The sequence below is a fragment of the Poecilia reticulata genome, linkage group LG1 (genome assembly GCF_000633615.1).
Source record: "Poecilia reticulata strain Guanapo linkage group LG1, Guppy_female_1.0+MT, whole genome shotgun sequence".
In the NCBI taxonomy this organism is placed as follows: Eukaryota; Metazoa; Chordata; class Actinopteri; order Cyprinodontiformes; family Poeciliidae; genus Poecilia; species Poecilia reticulata.
Genome location: NC_024331.1, coordinates 17,134,817 through 17,155,235, shown reverse-complemented (window position 1 = coordinate 17,155,235; position 20,419 = coordinate 17,134,817). Strand labels below are relative to the sequence as shown.

The window sequence follows — 20,419 nt, the reverse complement described above, 5'->3', positions numbered from 1 at the left end:
AAATAATAAACTTTATTTAAATAAGTAAAAAAGGACAAACAAGTTAATGAACAGTACAATTAATTAAAAATTATCAAAACACAACAACAAACTTGCTGGTAAAGGCTAAAAACATAAACATGACAGTCATCTTAGAAATGGAACTAAAAAGTGCAACAGCTTTGTTTCACAAAGTCAAACATTCCTGCACATTCAGATAACGATATATATAAAAAAAGCAAAGTTATAAAAAGGTCTGAGGCGCGGAGAGGACGCAGCAGGTTGGTGCTGCTGGAGTAAAACAGTCCAATCAGACGAGTCTGTCAGTTCTGCCTGCCGGCCCTTCGTCCACCCGGCGTCCATCCCCTCCTGGAGCTGTGGCAGCTCAAAAACCAGGAACCTGGACTGATGCGGCTTTCTCCGGTCACTGCCGAAGAACTTTCAGAACAACCTGCAGCGGCTTTCGGACGACTGTGGAGCTCAAGGGACCTCTGGGGTCTTCAGTCGTTGACCGCCAGCCCAAAGAGCCTCAGCAGCTCCTTGTTGTCCGGCTCGATGAGGTCAGCCGGCTTCTCGCCGCACTCGTTCTCCAGCTCGGGGTCGGCGCCCAGCGACAGAAAGTAGCTGAAGGGGAAACCAGACACACTCCGGGTCAGTGAAGGTGAGGCGTCTGCACAGCGGAAAGCCCTGTCTGAGTCCCTGTTTGTAGTGCAAATATCTTAGAATCTGACAAGTAACTTTTCAGCAAGAAAAATAGGAGCTTGTTTTAAATCAATTCCTTGATATTGATGAAAAAGAGCTAGTTTTGCTGGCAGATTATTTAGAATAATTAGTACTGTTTGGTAGTAATCGATTTTAAGGAACTATTGACTTAAAACAACCTCCTATGTGAAAAGTTACTTGAAAGTCAGTTTTGTCTTATTTCAAGTGTGCAAAGATATTTAAACTAGAAACTACATCAAAAGTACTTGGTAAGATTTTGTGCTCATAAGAGAATCCACACACTGATTGCAAACAACTTTAATGAGAGCTGTAGTGTACAATTTATCTGAAATGTATTGTGGATTCATTCCATATTCAGTAGCACTTCATACATATTGTGCAGCACTGACTGTAAATATGACATAATGACACCCAGAGTTCCCTGCTCTTGCTGCAGAGTCTGAATGAACCGGTGTGGATGCTCACCGTGCGATGTGTGGGAAGCCGTCGCTGCATGCCATGTGCAGCGGGGTCCACCCCTCCTCGTCTCTCTGGTGGATATCTGCTCCATAGTGCACCAGCAGCTGCACGCACTCCAGATTCCCTGTCAGGACTGCCTCGTGGATGGCTGCCATTCCTTTTGAGAGAAAGAGCTCTTTTAGTGTTTTTAAATTTTGCCTGATTTCAAAGCTCACAATCCTGAAAAGGCCCCTCACCAGAGTGGTAAATGGTGTCCAGCTTGACCCTGCTGGCCCTGATGAAACGTCCGATCCTCTCCAGCTCGCCGTGCCGGACGCAGTCCTGGAAAACAACGTCGTTGGGGAAGTGGACGCTCCGGACCGGCTTCAGGGAGGCTGTGCTCTTGCATGTGACTGGAAGGCTGCAGCGCTGGCTGTAAGCTTTGATTCCCAGGGTCTGGGACATGGGGCATTCGTAGTACTTCATCCTGGAGTCTTGTTGCAGAAGAACTTGCAAAAGCTTTAAGTAAGTCCCTTTAGGGGGTGTGTCTCTCTCTTGGATCAACCTCTCCTCTGAGGGTGCAGCTTCCTCGCCGTGGCTTTTATTCTCCCTGCCGGCCTATTTTAAGATCAGCTGCAAGATTTGGAAGATGAGTGGGCTCAAACCAGTTCCCTCCCTCTGACCAGTCACAAGCCTCTTCAGACAGCTTACATCAACACACATAACGGCCAGTAACCTCCTGGACCTGGGTCAACATCACATTTCTTGGTGCTGTCCACTTAAATATATCAGTGACATCCCTTCAGCTGACAGGAAGGTAGGAGGCTGGAGGTTTCTAGTAAACACCAGGCAGGATCGGGTGAGGGGCTGTTGATGGTAAAGTGAACTGATAAACAGGTTTGATTACCGTTATAGGGTGACACGGCAGCTGATGACAATTTCTAGATTGTTTTGCATCATCCTACTGTTTACTTGTTGGGAATCAGCTTTGAATAAGAGTTAAAGCATTTCAGAGAATGAATTGTATAAAGATTAAAGTTTCAGTTGTTACAGAGCAAAGTTTGGTATGTTCATAATTACCTCATTTACTTTGGTAAAACACTGTATTTTCCATTATTTACCAACATAATGATGCACTGATTAAGGGTTATGGATGCTTGTATGTAGGTCACTTGTCATTGCATACAGGCCCATACTGCTCCAAATGAAAGTGAGACTTGTATACAAGTCCAGTGACAAGTTAGGTTTAAATGGAAGGAAAAAGTGTGGTTGAAGTTGATACCCTGACAGGATTGGGAAGCAAAACACTGTCAAAATTCGTAAGAGATTCACGAACTGCTGCAGCCTTCAAAAGCCACCAGACAGACACATCCAGGACATTATTATTTTTAATTCTGGGAGCTTTGTGCTGTCATCTAATTCTGAGAAAAAAATTAACTTTGCCAAATTTTGAATACAAAGTGTCTTGATATATCTGCACACTTAATTTAGCGTCTGCTTTATCAAGGCTCTTTTTAAACAACTTTGGTTCAGGAGCAGCTAAATTGTTGCCTAAATCTGAGATGTCAGAATTGTTTTATTTGGACCCAGGAGAAAAATACCAGAAGGCTTGGTGGTCCAAAGTCCTCGTTTTAGATTAAAAGTTTATTTTATTTAGAAATGAAGGTCCCCATTTCAGAGTGAAGGAAGAATGGAGAGAGAGTAACAGGTTTGCTGGAGGTCAAGTTTGAAGTTTCACAGTAATTTAAGAAGCCACATCATCTGGTGTTGACCCCAGAACCAGAGCAGCCAACTACAAGAGCATTTTAATGTTTCCCCTGACATTAATACCTCATTTAAGTCATGGCATAACTGTGCTGGATTAGCAAACTCAACTAAACCTCAGAATATATGGGACAGCATCAAAAAAAGATGGAATTCTGTATAATTTTCATTGATCTTATGAAATTTAATTTTAGCCTCAGCCTTGAGAAGCAAATCCCAGTCAAAATGTGGGATTGTACAAGAGATGGAGTAGTATGCCCATCTCTTGTGCCCCTGTTTTTTTTAACCAATTATTCCTTCTACTCAGTTTTTTGATACATTTGGATAGAGCTCTCACCAGCTTGGCCTTTTGAAGGATTTCAATTACCATCTTCTGGACAAATGTCAAGTCAGTCTTACAATAGTCTTAGCCAGAACATCTGGAGTAGTTTTACCATTTAATTTTTTTTAACTTATTGAAAATTGTCTTTAAATGTGTGTAATGTTGGTGTACAATAATAGCCTCAAATACTTACAGCTACTTAAGATTACAGACAATAGATTTGACTAGATGCAAGTTAAATTACCAAATCAAATTAATTAAATCTTTATATATACATTTCAGAATCAGAACTACATGCAGTGGCATTTCATGACTTCAGTGCAAAAACACCACAAATCCACACATTTCCATTTTTCTTTTTTTATTGACCACCATTTCACATTTTCCACATTAATTTGAATATGATGGAATGGTTGTTAGTCCCCCCCCCCAAACCCAACACTGGTTGACAAACACACCCGTCCCCCACTCTACTCAACCCCCTTTATGCCCAAACAGACATGTTTACATTCTTTCAGACAAGCAAACATTCTCCACACGGCACCATGGCAACTATGGGTGCCGAGTAGAGCCAAAAGAGAAGCAGGAGACTGCAGTGTGGGTAAGGGGCGGGGCTGTGCACCTGTTCCCTCCCCACTTCAGATACAAGCCGACAATCAGACCAAACCGCGCCAATCGGTCTGCTTCAGTAACCACAGTGAATCTCCAATTAGGCGTGAATGCAGTGCGACCCATCAGAACCGGCTCTGGTCACCCTACAGGTCTGAGAGGGTGAGTAAGGGCCATCTCGGCCCTAAAAGGGCCAACCGCCCAGCAACAGTTGGGCACGATGGTACAATAAGCATAAGTCCTAAATTAAAAATAAAAAACACAAATACCCCCGATGTGAATGCAATTAAATAAGAGATTTTACTCAAACGTCAACTGTTCCTGTTAAGCAAAAATAAGTCAGTAGATATGCTGACATGAGGAAAAAGAACTGAAATATGTGGGAATGAAAAAATGGCACCCAACCCCCTGCTGGAAGATAGAAAATGACTGGTCTCGGCTACAGATGTGAGGGGGAGGGGTTCACTGTGTGCTACACTGAGTTTACTTAAAAAAAATAGATATAAAAAAATAAAATAAAAAAATTAAGGATGGCCCCTTGTCCCCTGAGACAGTCCTTACAAAACCCAATGGTCCTCTGGATTTCTATAAGAGGGAGAACACTGGCAGCCCCCAAACCTTCAGCTTGCACATCATTTCATTCAGCTCAAACCATTTTGTCGTTGTACAGATGGGAGTCATAAACCTGTTGGAAAAATTAGCATTTCAAAAACTGGACATCAGTGCCATTTTTTGTTCTTAAATCATTTGGTCAAAAATATACAAGGCTGTGATGAGGAGCCTTGTGTACAAGGCATTGGGGGTCACTGTCCCAAGGATCCCGCAGGAGGAACGAGACCAGTCTGGGCAGAACGTGCTAAATTAAAATTTAGATGAACACCAAAAAAAAAAACTGCCGAACCAGCCTTGGATGGTCAGACTGGTTGGTTCTCAGGCTAGCTTTACTGAAGGACAGTTTAAGGTGGACTGTTAATGTTCACAGGACAGGGAAGGTCCACGAGGAAGCAAAGGTGGTGGTGACTGGTTGGAAAGGTTGGGGTGGGTCTCCTCTCGCCCTCTCTCTCTCTCTCTCTCTCTCCCTGCAGCTCTTACAACTCGTCGTGTCCATCATCGTCGCCACCGTCCTCGCCATCCGAGTCATCCACATCTTCCAACTCCTGAGTGTGAACAACAGTGGTCAGAACACTGGCAACTTCATGCAAACACGTGCCTGTTTAAATATAGTGGTTGCCTGAAGTGAAGGTTCAAACCCTTATAGAGCAACTTCAAAAGGAATTTAAAGAAAATTTGACTTTTATTCATTCCTGCACTACAACATTTTGAGGCAATAAAGCCATCCTTTACAGATCCCAAAAACTGCATAATGTTTGTGCAATGAAATGGTCTTAAAGTCTAAATGTTTAAGGCAGTACAAGCTATACAATCATTAGGTATATGTGGAGAAGCGACTAAAGTGAAAAGAAATTGCAGCAACTACGCAGAATTTCAAAACATTTATTGTAACCCCCAACCACTCTAGTTCAAGCTGAACGAGGCACGTGCAGCGCCAACAGGAGGCTCAGGTCTCCACAGAAAGCCCAGTGACAGCTGACCAGACAGCTGCAATTAGACCTCTGAGTAGGGGGGCTGTGGTGGGCTCATTGTGAGACAGGCAGGTGTTAATATGGAGGAACCCCCACCCCACCCACACAAATGTTTATGCGACTGTCCCACTGTGCCACGGAGGAAACTTTAGAGTCGAGTAGATCAGTCTGCATCTCCAACCAAGTAAGCTGCAGCAATGATGTTGACAGTAAAGTTTAAAGGTTGTCAACTTCTAAAGAGTCGCAAGATGTAATTTTTTGTCTTTGTGGTTCTTTAACTCCCACCCTGATACTGCAGATATGTGAAAATATACATTTGGTTTAAACTAATGCAGACAGTCTACACTTGTATACATTCATTGTCTGAAGATATTTCAAAGTGAAAAAACTGGGAAGACGTGGATTTTTGCAAAGTTTTTGCACTGGCCTTCCCTTATTTAACCATTTACATAGATAAACTAAAACTGAAAAATGTCATGTGCAAAAACAAAGGGTAGTATTTGTTTTTAAACTAAAAAGGTCGAAACTTTTCCATCAACTATTTCTCATGAAGCTGCAACCCTGAAGCTCAGGATTCAGGGTCGGCTTTAGTCAGCTCACAAACTCACATCTGTATCGATGTCGTCGTCTCCTGCAGGAGCGCCTCCATCTTTACCACCGCTCTCCAAGAACTTTGTGAAGCCCTCCAGCGTTCTCTCTCCATTATAATCAATCACCTGTTGACCACAAGTAGTAAAAGCACATTAATCAGGTCAGAGAATGCAATGGAAATGAGAAGCCATGTGGCTTCAACATGCTGAGGATATACAGGTGTGTCGCAAATTTAACGTTTAAAACTAATTCTTTTTAGTAACAGAACTGTCAGCGTATGGTACAGTATAGTTGGGCTTTTTTCTTCCACTTAACTTTCCATGTTTCATTGCAGCACAGCCTTTTGTCTTTAGCAAAGGCATTTTGTGGTCCATGTGGATATAATCACCAGCAGTTCATCTATATTTTAAAAAGTAATAATTTGTGCTTGTAAAAGCAGTCTTTGTTCTAGTCCGATTTCATGCAAGTTATGGAAGGATTACCTCGCGACCCTCTGCTGCAGGGAAGAACTTTAGCGTAGGGAAGCTGTGGACTTTGACCTCTTCGATCTCGTTGGCCGTGGAGTCCATCTTGGCCACGATGATGTCACTGCTGTCCTTGTACTTCTCTCCCAGCTGCTCCCAGATGGGAGCCAGCTGTTTGCAGTGCCCACACCAAGGAGCATCTGGAACGCAGCGCCATGTTTCTTTAGCATCAATTTTAATATTATTGCAGTATTGACTGTAGTAGATCCAGAGAAACCCAAGTTTACACTTTTTACACTTTCTGCATGTTAATTCGGGTTCTAAATATGCTGTAAAGTGCAAACCTCAACTTCACTCTGACTGCCAGAAATTTTCCACATGTTCACGACCAGTCAGAAAATATAAGCTTTTCCCCAGCTGTGCCATACTGGCCATCAGCTGCATTTCAACAGCCAGACGTGGAAAACGATCCCAAAAATAAAACCCATTTGGACTGGGATGGGTATAAAATACTCCTGCTGCTATATTTATCTTTGCAGCATTAGAGCCTGGCAGGAAGTGGAGCTGACGGGGCACAAAGAGCACCTGAAGTCAACTCTTAGATATTCGAGACAGGCTTACAAAGAATTAAAGTTTCAGACTGAAGATGGATGTCTGGTCATTTGCCTTTGAGGAATTAAGCTTTAATAATAAAAATAAAAGGCTAAAAACAGTCATACAAGTAAAATGATTTCTTACAGAATTCAACAAAGACGTTCTTAGTAGGGTTGAATGCAACCTCCTCGAAGTTTTTGCCCACCAGGACCTTGACGGGGGTCTTGTCCCAGTCTTCAGGGATGTCCTGGCTCATGAGGTGGGCCTGCAAAACAGTTAAGAGGAAAGTTCTGGTTGCATTTTGGCACCAACTAGAATACAACTCAAACAAAAATAAAATAAGAGGTGGTGCATACCGTGTGGCTAAAAATGTTCACACTATGCTACATATTTATAACGGTTAAAAGGAGCCATTGGATGGTAAACTATCTATAGCCACCGCTGCTGCTACAAGCAGCCTCTCAGGGCTTCACCTTTAGTTTGCCCTCGACGAACAGCGTGCAGAACTCTATGATGCTCTTTGCCGTGATGTCGCTGCTCTCAGGCTTGTACTTGGTCATCTCGTCCTCCAGCGTGATGAGGCGGATGGCGGGGCAGTCCTCTTTCTTCAGGCCGAAGAACTCCAGGATGCGCTGGTTGTCGTCGATGTCGCTGTCGATGAAGATGAACAGGATCTGGACACAGAGTCGGGAGATAAACGCCTGACTTATTCCATGGAAAACTTACAATAGCTTAATGTTTTTAAAAGGTCCAACTAATGAAAAGTTATTTCATTAAGGTTACCCATGAGGTTAAATAAATGCAGGTTCTCATAAAGAGGCTGCCATTTTATACAATTCCAGATCACCTAGCAACAAGACAAGACTGTTGCATCATTTGCCTGTTTAAGAACCACACAAATCAAGATAAAATTGAAGCCAAGCCTAATAAAGATTTAAATAACAACCGTCATTTAACTTAAAATTAAATACAACCATCACCCCAGCTTCAGGCGTATATTGTTTTTACAGTAAAACAAAGACATTTTTATTAACTACCCAAATAAACTACAATAGCCCTGCTTTAAGAAAATTTGCTTTACAGGTAAAGCAGACAGATTAAACTCCCTCTGACAGCATCTGCTAACCTTCATCTTGTGGTTTTGTTAACCAAATTGCTCAGCAGCATTAAATAACACTGGATGCAGGCTTATAGTGCATTTCTCCAAGTAAATGTCCAAGAGGCAACTTAATACATTTTCTGAGCTAGAACAAGAAGAAAACCTGAACGCATTCAAGACCCAAATATGAGGTTTTTAAATTTATGATCTGAATTTTAAAAACCAGGTATTGAATATTCAAAATAAATCTGTTGCTTTATGTAAACAGTTAAACACTGTCGATTCTATAACTTATAACTTTCAGTAACATCATTTGGTTATCCTGAGGGTTGACCTACCTGACCCTTGAATCCCTCAGCAGCTTTCTTAAAGTGGTCCATTTTGTCCTGGAAGTCAGAAGCAGCTTTGGGCAGGAACATGAGGATGTGGGACTTTATGTCTCCGCCAAAGATTTTTGGGGCGGTCTGCAATAGGAAAAGATGAATGTATTAATACATTAAAAGTGTATCAATAGTATGAAGGGAGAACCGTCTTGGTTTAATTTTACCTGCTCGGTGAACTCAATGACCAGCGGCAGCTGGTTGGCCTTAACAAAAGCCAAGAGCTTCTCCTTCGTCAGCTCTCCATCGAAGGAATTGCGACCTTCATCGAACTGTCAAGAAAACATGGAAACACTTAGATGCAAATATTAACCACCTGGTGTCAAAGCTAATCTGCCTGTGAACCAGCAAACTGCTCTAAAATCATCCAACTCTCTGCAGACCAAACAGGCCGTTTATTGGGCATCAAGAATAGCAGCTGTAGCTCTCTGCCAAGTGGCTCTTGCTGGCACACAATAGCAGAGGATAACCTTCTAAGCACTGAAACCTAAAACCAAATCCCAGTTGCAATAAACAAGCTAAAATCCACTGGCTGTTTATTGAGCTGATCCCCTACTTTAGGAGGGTTTACCAACTGCAACCTTTGGATTAAAGTAAGTTTATCAGTATGAACCTCTGGCCGCTCAGCAGAGGCAGAAAATGGAAGCACCGGTACAAGTCCTAACATGAGAAATCATCAACAGCACTACAATCAAAAGTTAAGCCATAATCAATATAAAGGTTTGAAATACTTCACAGTGTAATCTTTAATATGGGTTTTGCTTTCTGGATTGAAAGTTCAAAAATTGTCACAATATTTGAAATTTGAGACACACCTGTAGAGTGCAGCTCAATTTCCTAAATACACTTTGTCACAGCCTTTTATTTAACTTATGATCAGCCAGAGCTCACCGTAAAATGACCTGGTTGGAGTGGACATTGTAATGCTAAACTTCGGTATCTTTTCATAACATTGAAAACTTGTGTGCTCTGCAAGATATTTTATAGACTAAATGAAAAGCATTCATGAAGAATAGAATCATAAGCTGCAGTCCCCAAAAAGCTCAAGACAAAAGTTTTTTTTTTTTAAAGCATTTGAAAAAAACGGACATTTGATTACTTCATTTCTGTAACTGATCCTTTGTACTTTGACCCAATCTGACAAATCACAATCTCACACAAGTTGATTGTTCTGCTCATAAAAGGACCTCAAGGCCCAGCATATCCGAATAAGTGCACTATGTGCAGTGCACAACTACAATTAAAGCAAAGTGAGAAAGTCACGCAAAAGAGAGAAAGGAAACCATTTACTGATTTTCTTGATTACCAACATCTCATCCCTACCAAACAAAAAAAAAAAAAAAACACAAATGAAACCTTCTACATGTAAATAGCGTACAAGGATTTTCTTTTATTTTTTTTAATTTACACAAAATCTCTGGATGGCTTCATGGTCTTAAAGATTTAAGTTTTTCATCTTAAAAACTGGAGCCACTTTTAATATGGCAAGTCAGTCACTTTATACCTACAACACAAAACTCAGATTGGGATGATCAGTGGTCATTACACCAGTTTAAGGTTTAATGACTAAGCAACTCCAAAATAACGAAACTCTGATAAAAGGATATGGCATTTAAGTCAATAAATTCATTAGTCAATATAGAGTGGTGCTTGGAAAGGCAGACCATTCCCTAATACAGCAAACAGCTTAATACCGCCAAGTCAGTCATTAGTTGGGTCAAGCAACATAACCCAACATCCAAGACGTTGAATGACCTCAGAGGAACTAGGAGTGGCAACAGATATTTGACACTTTGTTTGAAGCATCAAATTCCTGAAGGTGTAGATAAAACACCAGCAAGACGCCTTCCACGGCTAGATCACCATTTCACATGCCTCCATTACATAAGCAAAAAAAGATGACCTACATTCAGTGGACCTCAACTCGACCTCAAACACTTTAGAAGCTGCATCTTAGATATTTTGTAAAATCAGATCAACTGGCTTAATGCACCGCTCAATTTTAAATCTCTCCAAGTAGAAAGTCACCTTTTTGAAGAGGATGACGCCATCTTTGGACACCTCAAACTTTGAGTAAATTTCGTCACTGGAGGTCATGGCGAAGGGAACATCATCCATGGCTTCAGCTGCTTTTTCCAAGGCTTTGGCGTCAGCAGACTCGGCATCCTGTAAACAAAGAAAACAGTAGCATTCAGCAAGTTTTGTACAAGTCTTAAAGACAGAGGCTTAACCTGTATTATGGGCCTTATGTCGGGCTTAAAAGGAAGATTGGGCCCAAATACTTCTGTTCTGGAAACCCACCTTAAAGAATCCAATGACTGCCACCTCATTATCAGCAATCAGGGACTCTGCTGCAGTGAACTCGGTCAGGGTGGCGACAGCAGGCCCTGTGCGCTTCTTCAGCCAGTTGACGATGTCATCTGCCTGCCTGCCAGCTGTCGAAAAATAAAGAGACCATCAATAAGTGTGCAAGAAGTTCAGTCAGATGCAGTGAATCTGAAATTATAGCATAGTTTCCAATGTGGGTAAACTGACAAAAGGAACCATGAGTGCTTGTGAGAACGCTTCAGTGGCTTTGACAGTGAAAACGACAGCAGAAACTTCTGCAATTTCTAGCAAAAACTTCAAAGTGCTTCAAGTGGAAGTGAAGTTTGTTTTCAACCCAAAATTTAAATGAACCGTCATTTCATGTTTAAATTTGTAAAAAAAAACAAAAAAACAGGGCTGATTGTTTATGAAAATTGTTTTCACCCCCAAACTGTTCAGGGTTTTGATGATGGAGAAAAAAAGAGAAAAAAAGTAAAAAAGTGGGGCAAGGAATTTATAAAACTGATGTTATTAATCTAAACTTAGATATTTCACTGGTGAACAAAACAGGTGCTGCAACAAAGTAGCAATTTCTCAGATACAGTGCTTGCGGTCCTGGTTGAGCTGCATGTGGGAGGCGGTTAAGTCAAAAATACTAGGTCCAACCCACAGTAGTCACTTCCACAAAACCACCTCCAAGCTTCTCCCTCCCCTCCCTTTCCTAAAGGAGTCAGATGCAAGCCAGCCGAAGAGACGACGTGAAGAAATGCACATAGGTCTGCCCCGACTCAGCTGCAGCATGAGGGGAACGTGCTGAGGAAGCCCGGCCCCCCCTGCGCTCTGATTGGTCGGCTTACTTTTTGATGCTGTTCTGTGGGTCAAATTGCCAGAGTGAAAAGAGTCTGCAGGCCGGGCTTTGAACCATTCATGATCATATTTTCAGATCATTTTAAAGCACAACACTTCTTGTTCTGGGAAGACCTCATCTAAAATTACGACACGTTATCGCTGCTGAAATTATTCAAGTAGTGATTAAGACAAATTACTGTAAAATCTGCAAGCAGCTAAAAATCCAGACAGATTATCTACAAATACCAGGTTGATATGGATGAGTAGGTTCCCAGTGACTGCATCACTCACCAGAGTACTCCTTGGGAGACTCCTTCTCTCCACCCTTGAAGAACTTGATGGTGGGGTACCCCCGAACACCGTACTCCTGAGCTAGCTCGCTTTCTTCGGTGGCGTCCACTTTGCCGAGGCGGATTTCTGAGCCCTCGGCCTTCAGCAGGCCGGCAGCCTTGGCGTACTCTGGAGCCAGGGCCTTGCAGTGGCCACACCATGGTGCATCTGTGGGGAGCAATAAAGAGGATTTCATGGGTCGTTGCAGCAACATATGAGCAGAAAGACAAAGTGGGAGTCACAGATCATCTTCATTCAGGAGAATTCAACTGTAGGGAGTGGTACAGCAGAGAAAGATAAACGTATCTAAACAGAGGTTTGATTTAAAAACAAAAAACTGTACATGCGATGTATAAGTAAATAAACTGTGACACACTGTCTTGCCCCCATACATTTTGGGAAAGTTTAACTTTTTAATGTTTTTTAATGACCAGAAACAAATCTTGTGAGTGCTGGAGCTTCTGTTGCTTTTGAAGAATGAAGGGCAACGTTTCATCTCGGATGCATGTGGATGTCAGGCGAGTATAATTTTAAATCGTTTTATAAACAAGTGGCAAGAACGTTAACCGATTAGAGAAAATTTGGTTTTAAACTGACGAGCTAGCTTGTCTAATTTTTCTATGCAATATTCATTTGCACAGAACACGATGATACATTGTATGAGGTTCCTCCATTAAATGGTTATTTCATCAGAAGTTTTTGACTCAAGAAAATGGATTTAATTTGCAAAAAGTCAGATGTCTTTCCCTGATGAGATTCTTTGTAACAAAAACCAAGCAGAACTTATGCATTAGGCAAATATCAATTCTGGTAAACTAACCTCTCTTTTTTTTATTAAAGGGTTGCGCTAATTTTCACTTCAGGATAATACATTTATTAGAAGCAGAGAAAATAATGACTCATCTTTTCATAAACCGTGTTAAGTATCCAAACTGTATGAATCCTGCATTTTACTGACACTTCCTCCTCTCCACCAGTGTTGTACTTTAGTTTTCACATCGACATGCTTTTAGTGAGGCAGAAATATTTACATATTTTTTACATTCCTGATTGAGGAAATGCATACACAATACATTTGAAACTTTCCAGTGAGGAATTACTAAAGAGCATCTACTCCGTCTTAATTATATGCTGCAGGTTAATTCAGGTCAGACTCTTACTGTAAAGTGAATCTACTATTCCAGTTAATTTAAACTGCATGTTTGAATTTTACTCAACAGATTATTGAAAGTAAAGAGAAAAGGGATGGACAAAGAACCTATGATTAGTTCAAAAGGGTCCTTTAGAGGCCATCTTTGCACATTCCAACCAGATGGCAGGCCCATCAGAAGTGACACGTCTAATTAAGTCGAAAGCCTTGCATCACTTGTGAGTGAGCAAAACTTCCTTGTCCGAGTCCAGTCAACGTAAACGTGCACGCGTACATGAACTTTTGTAAAGTACACGTCAACCTAGCTGCACACAACCCGTGATCCCCGCCCAGCTGAGGACGTACGTGGGCATTTGGTCTACTGCTCACCCGGTGCTCATTGGTCGGTGTCGGCCCACGGCCCCGTTTGACTGGTCCACACTGCTGTCACACAACCCACGGAGCAGGTCCCAACAATCTGACAAAAGTGTAGCGGGATGGGCCCGGATGGCCCGTCAGGGTTTGGTGTAAGCATTCAAGAACTGATCTGGTTCAACGCAGATCCAACCATGTTCTCACTTATTTAACTGGGGCTGTTTATGACCCATAAAGGGGTTAATTAAATCTGAAAGTACTTGTGCGAAGCCACAACTGGCAATCGAAACTTACAGCTCTTTTCTCATTAACTCAAGGCGATAATAATAAAGAGGCAGTTAACCAGAATATCCCAGGAACAAAGTTTATCTCATCAACGATTAAATGCTCAAATTAATTTAGCATTTCATTTTACCCATGACCAAAAAAATGCTAACATTTGTCTTTTTTTTTTTTTGCTAGCTTGTCAAATTGAACCAGAACGCCTGCCAAAGAAAGAAAGCATACCATCTGAAATGCAATGTCTAGATTTCCCCCCTAAAAAGTTTAAAAAGTAGTTAGCCAAGTAAGCTAACTGATGCAGAATTTATCAAAACATATGCGTCTTGTGTGTTAGCAGTTCCTACCTGCAACCTAAAACCTGGAAGTTCAACGCTAACCTTAACAACGAAAAGTGCAGCTTGTGTCCGTTAGCAGCCTGGGATACTTACAGAACTCAACCAAGAGGTTGGGATGAGCCAGGAGAGCCTCGTCGAAGTTACTTTTCTTCAGCACCAAGACATCTTCTTCTTCTGCGATGTCAGCCCTGCTGGCAACGGCCAGTGTACACAGCAGCCAAAACTTAAACATAGTTACCGTCGAGTTTTCTTCTTAAATACAGAGACGAATGCTGCAGACGCAATTGGTTGCGAGTTAGTAGATAAATTCGTATCAATTTGTGAGTTTTTGTTTTCTTGTTTAGGGTTGGGAGAGTAGCTGGTATTTTTGTGTCTACCGCTACTAACGTGGCAGTGCACGCAGAAAACCGGAGGGGTCAACTGCAGTGCGCATGCGCATTTATGGGGCCGAAAGCAGTTCGTGTTGAAATGTGACTGGACCACAGCAGGCTGCACCTGGAAGTGAAAAGTAGGCTCCACGAAACACTGCAGCCGAGAAGAAAACAGCCGCTGTGAGGACGGGATGATGCTTCATCAAAACATACACCGTATTTCATTATTATTCAAACATAATATTTAAATAATTCGCATTTTTTGCTATGTTTTGCAGCTTGCAAATAAAAGATAAATAAAATAAAAATACGACAAGTCCCGATCTACCACGATTTTTCTAACATTTTTCTTTTCAGTCAGGGTTTTTTTCTCTTAAAAAATAAATTAAAATCCTTTTAGGTTTTTTTCTTTTAGACTCGTTCGATCATTTGTTCCTGATCTTTTCCAGATTTATGTATTTTTTTTAGGTCAGATTTATAAGTAAGGAGTGGTCTAATTACAGCTGGATTTCATTATATTATAATCAAAATGTTTAATTATATTTAAAAAGAGAAACTTATAAATTTACATTTACAAGCTATTATAAATGGGAGTTAGTTTATAGGTGCAATAAACAATGTTGTGCATGTAAACCTGTGTAAACTTTAACATCATTTCCAATTAAATAAAAAGTTGTTTAAATGAGAAGTACTGGCATAATCAAACTAAAACCCTTATTTAACTGTAAGGTGGGATGGATTTTTATTTTTTTTGTAGATTCTGTCTCTCAAAGTTGAGGTGAACTCGTGAAAAAAATTTGCGGCCTCTCCAACTTTTGCAAGTCGGAAAACATGAAAACAAAAATAAACAATGTATCAAATACTTATTATCTGTTACAGATGGATTTCAACATCTTTTATAAAAACATGAGCAGTGTGGTGTACATTTAGGATCAGTCCACCTTAAATTAGATCTTCACAATTGACCTAGAAATCATACCCTAAACAAAGTTCATCTGTGTGTAACTTAATCTCAGTAAATATATTTTTTCTAGGTGGCGCAAAGCTGCTAGAGAAATACTTGAAAGACTCGCCTCATAGTTGCAATAAAAGATAGTTCTGATATTGACTTAAGTATTAAATGAACTGGTTCAGGACACAAACACCAACACGAAAGGAGCAAATTTGTTATATAGCCAAGAAAAAATACAAGAGAATCTGGTATCACAAAGAAAAGCTATGAAGAAATTAGGGCTGCACATTTGCACCGCACTCCCATTTAATTTATGCAATGAGAGTATTCACACTATTTCCTAATTTTGGGATTTTTGTTTGGTTCAAATAAGGCAACTGTACAGAGGCAATTGCCTCTGTACAGTTGCCTGCAACTGCTTTCTCCCTCGGTGGAGAAAGTTTTTTTGTGTGTCCAAAAAAACAAAGTCTAAATGATAAGTAACTTTACTAAGCTTTACGATATTAACAACCTGTGATTGTATCCTGTATCACCACAAAACATTTTCTCAAGCAGTTTTGTTTTTTGTGCAGAAGACTTAAAGATGTTGCCAAGTGTTCACAGAAGACTCTTTCAATAATTCATAATATCAAGAAACACATATGTTACCCCAGAAAATTTACACAGATGTTACATTTTTGTACATTCCAAACTAAAAACAGACTAAACCTACACGTTTAATTGCTGTGTGAAGCGACAATTGATAAATAGTCGAGAGGAAGGTTTAAAGACATTTGCTGCACAGTTTAAAGAAACAGTGCATGTGTGTGCAGCGTAACAGAGGAGTGGCTATACCGGGAAATTTTGAAGTTGTTCAGCCAGTAATGTTAGAGATTAGATCCAGAAATACTTCTCCAGGAAACATGTATGAAAACAAGCATTTCAGGTAATAGTGACTGAGTTGCAAAGAGCAACAGCTAAACAGTGGGACGAATGCACACAGATACATTCAATCAGTTTCATTTTCTAAAATTAAAGAAGCTTATGGAAGAGTAACATTTTGTGAGCTGCCAGTTTAAACAAGATATTTGTCCAGATAATGAGCCAGTGATAAGTTACAGTTCCTTGCTAATTTTGGTCTGTTAATGATACATTTTAACCTAAAATTTGGATAAATGTGGCTGCACAAGTAGCAAAGAAGCCACACAGTTTCTAGGTATAATTCTGTTATAATTCTAGTGGGACCCCTTTTCATTTAACTGGCTGGTTTCCAGAGATAGCCACTGTGTTTAAATTTACTCCACATATTTTAAACAGGGTCATGGCTAGAAACTAAATGTTAGCGGGTTTTAATAATGATGTTACTAGGCTCGTTGTCTTGTTGGAGCACTAAATTGTGTCCTATTTAGTGTCAACCTTAGCTTGATTCCTCCGACAGATAGCTCAGCTTTGGTCTTATCCCTCCATGAAGCTTTCTGTTTGTACTAAAAGCATTATGTTTATCTACAGCTTGCTAAAAATAGATTTATTAAAATATTATTGGGAGTGCATGCATGTATTTGAGCCAGTCATTTGTTGTTGTTTTATTTTTTTTAAGTATTCCACTCTGGAAAAAGCTGGATTTTAAAGGTTGATCACCAGAAAGTCAGTGTAAATAACTTCATTCCCATCATCTGTAAGTACACTCTTGAATCTGTGTGGCATAGATTTGTATCACACTCAATTATGGCATACTGTTGCTTTACTGCCAATTTAAAACCTTGTGGGAGGAGAGTGATAATGACAAACATTTCAAAATGTTGATGAAATAATCTTGCTTTTAGCAGGACAGGGCAGCTGAGAGCAACATATTCTACTTAGATTCTAAAGTTCAGATGATTTGCCAACAAAGACGACTGCTTTTGTCACAGAGTATGTTACGTTTTCCCAGAACTATAAGTGATTTCAGAGTTCAGAGTCCTGACAAGTAGTGGCAAATGCTGTTACCTCCACCAAATCAATAGTTCTTTGCACCAGACAGCAGATAACAGCCAATAAGTCATTGATGCAAGAGTCATTACGACTGTTTGTGAGAATCGATAAACCTCTAATGTATTTTATGCACTATTGTGGACTTCTGAGAGAGTAAATCACAAATAAAAGAAACATTCTACTGTTTGCGGTGACCTGTGTTCAGTTTCAAACAGTAAATACCTATAAAATGTCATATTTAATGTGAATGCTTTTGGCATTTTGCTGATTGTATCGATGTTACTTTTGAGCTTGACAAAAGTCTCCCAAAGTAATTGCTTGTTGTTTTGGTTCTATCAGGTGTCGATGAAAACTGGGTCTTGCTGCAGTGATTCTTCCACCTTCTTGTCCTTGCTGCATTAAACATTTTCCACAATCTCTGATTTGTTTGTTAATTACGGTAAATTAAAAAAAATCATGTAAATTCTGTTCAATCTTTTTTTGAGGATGTTGTTTTAAAATGTTTTAAATGCTTATATTGACAGTCCACAGATCCTTTGTCCAACTCTGCTTTCAAATATACATTTTTACATGCAAGGCTGCTTTGAATGTTTCCTTTATTACTCACCTTGAATATTAGAATAATTTAAAAAAGAAAAGCTAAATGAAAGCTTAATCTCCTGGAAAGCCATTACTGTGTGGGACTCAACATAAAAGTCATCAATCTTTTGAAGCAAATATAGCCTTAGGACAATCTTGTGCTGGAAAAATCCAAACAGTCCTTGAACATTTTATCTACTTACATTGTAAAGATCACCTACACTCAGTACACATAGCTGCAACATGTCTGCAATTAAAGATAGTAATCCCAGTAAAATGAGAGAACCTACAGAAGAATGCTAGGATGCTCCATCTTTTGAACGTATTTTCTGTACAATAATTATTTTTTTGTTTCAGCTGGATTATGAGTATTTTTAACATGTGACATCAGATTCAGTGCTTGCAAATGGAATGACACAGTTGGTAAAACTATAATAAACAACAGCAGAACACTGCCTCATTGTTTCTTTTATATTATCTTGGCTACAAGGCTACATACCAAGGACTTCCTCTCTCTTCAAAGATGAATTGAACTTGTGCCAGATTGTCAAAACATTGGGCTTTGTGAACCAAATCAGGTTTGACACGTTTTTAAAAGTGTTCACATAATCAGAAAACACAAGTTAAACTAGCTTGTAATTTAACCTAATTAATAAAGCAGCTCATGCAGACAGGCCCTCGGTAACTCAGGAGGAGCTGCTATGATGCACAGCTCCGGCAGGATAATCTATAGACTGAATGTATATTGTGGATGTGAAAATCTGGGCTGTACAGAGGAATGGAAGAAATTTCAAGAATTTTCATTTTCAGTTTGGTTTAGTTTCTCTGGACTGGAGAAACTGGAGGAGCAGCTGGTGGCAGCATCATGCCCTGGAGATGCTTTTCCTTCACAGGGACAGAGAAACTGAACAGAGTTGATTGTACACACATAACTACACCCAGGATACACAGTTCCAGTTTTCACCAGCATGTGAATACATCATTAATTTGCTTTTTTCATTTATTTTTTTTGCACACAAGTGTAGGGAAAGGGATGAAACTGTTAGTATCCATGCAGCAGGAGGTTTATTTATAAGCAGGACGGCTGCGAGGCAGGAGGACAGGATAATTGATGAGGACATGCTGAATGAATCATCCCTGACCTTCTATGTTTGTCCACTCAGATTCTACCTTTTGTGATTAAAACCTTCTGGGGCTTTAATAAAGGTGATGGGAGAGAAAGCTGGAAAAGGATATTAATATTCACTTTAAAACAAGCAAAGGAACAATAATTGAGTTTAAGTTCGGTTGCCATTGCTGTCATCATAAACCCCAGAGGTCAGTAAAGCCCTTCTGCGGATGTGACGCAGGTTTTTAATGAATTACACAGATACCAACGGGGTGTTCAAATTGATGAACATGTTATATTTATTTCGGGATGAGCTGTTTGTTACATGTTGAAAACAGTATGAGTCACTTCCACTGCACGGCAGAAACAACACATTTTTTAATAACAGAACACAGAAGATTACTAGGGTTTGCGTTTGAGTCAACGGCCACGTTCATTTTCCCAAGTTCATTTCATCCAGAGTCGTGGTTGAACTGCACATTTACAATACACATCAATGGGCCTGTTTCGGTTTGTAAAAAAAAAAAAAGTGACGCAATGACGGCGTCTTCCTCTATTTACTTCACACTCTCACCAAAATTTGTTGAGTAATTGCTTTGGCCGTTTACCCTGCCTCATTCTTCTCTACCAAACAGGCTTAGTTCAAGTGATGAAAGCCCTCGCTAGCTCATTGATGGACGGATATCACACTGATGTTTCTACTGATATGCTTCCACCGTGGCTCAATTGGTTTGCAACAAGGTCCTGGGTTTGAATCCCTGCATGGTGTTTGCATGTTTTCCATGGGTGTGGAAACTCCAGTTTCCTCTTACAGTGGAAGGTAGTTGGTTATACTGGTTAGGATAATTAATGATTAAAATTGTACGTGTGTGTGTGTGTATGCGTGCGTGCGTGTGTGTGTGTGTATGCGTGCGTGCGTGCGTGTGTGTGTGTGTGTATGTGCATGGTTATTTGTCCTGTGTCTCTGTTTTGCCCTGTGACAGACCGGTGACCTGTCCAGAGTGAACTCAACCTCTTCCAAGGATAAGTGACTGTAGACAATGGACGGATAGAAGCCAGGAAAAGAAAACTGTTTCATTAGACTCAGGGTTTTTATTGCTGGAATACTTCTGTCAAAGCAGCCAGAGCTCTTATTGGGATCATTAGAGACGATTTAAAGAAAACAGCTGTTTAAAAAACCAAAACTTTCTAACACGTCACACTTAGCTGCAGCTTAAATGAAATGCAACCCGCACTCACCCTGTGTGGGTTGCAACAAACTGTCAGTTTGTTTCAACAAAACCCTCACCCCTACAAAAAAACAAAA

At 40.3% G+C, this 20,419-nt stretch overlaps 2 protein-coding genes across 2 annotated transcripts; both read right to left on the bottom strand.

The window, feature by feature from the left end:
- Positions 1 to 63: 63 nt before the first annotated feature.
- On the bottom strand, positions 64 to 1,981 carry ppp1r27b (protein phosphatase 1, regulatory subunit 27b). Its single transcript, XM_008406864.2, has 3 exons — positions 1,398 to 1,981; positions 1,168 to 1,318; positions 64 to 603 (listed from the first exon to the last, which is right to left on the bottom strand). Exons 1-3 carry the CDS (start codon positions 1,624 to 1,626, stop codon positions 480 to 482), a joined length of 504 nt encoding a protein of 167 aa, XP_008405086.1. The 5' UTR covers positions 1,627 to 1,981; the 3' UTR covers positions 64 to 479.
- Positions 1,982 to 4,116: 2,135 nt separating this feature from the next.
- On the bottom strand, positions 4,117 to 14,580 carry p4hb (prolyl 4-hydroxylase, beta polypeptide). Its single transcript, XM_008406875.1, has 11 exons — positions 14,247 to 14,580; positions 11,994 to 12,200; positions 10,848 to 10,981; positions 10,575 to 10,712; positions 8,714 to 8,818; positions 8,505 to 8,630; positions 7,541 to 7,741; positions 7,212 to 7,332; positions 6,492 to 6,673; positions 6,027 to 6,134; positions 4,117 to 4,992 (listed from the first exon to the last, which is right to left on the bottom strand). Exons 1-11 carry the CDS (start codon positions 14,383 to 14,385, stop codon positions 4,924 to 4,926), a joined length of 1,530 nt encoding a protein of 509 aa, XP_008405097.1. The 5' UTR covers positions 14,386 to 14,580; the 3' UTR covers positions 4,117 to 4,923.
- Positions 14,581 to 20,419: the final 5,839 nt, after the last annotated feature.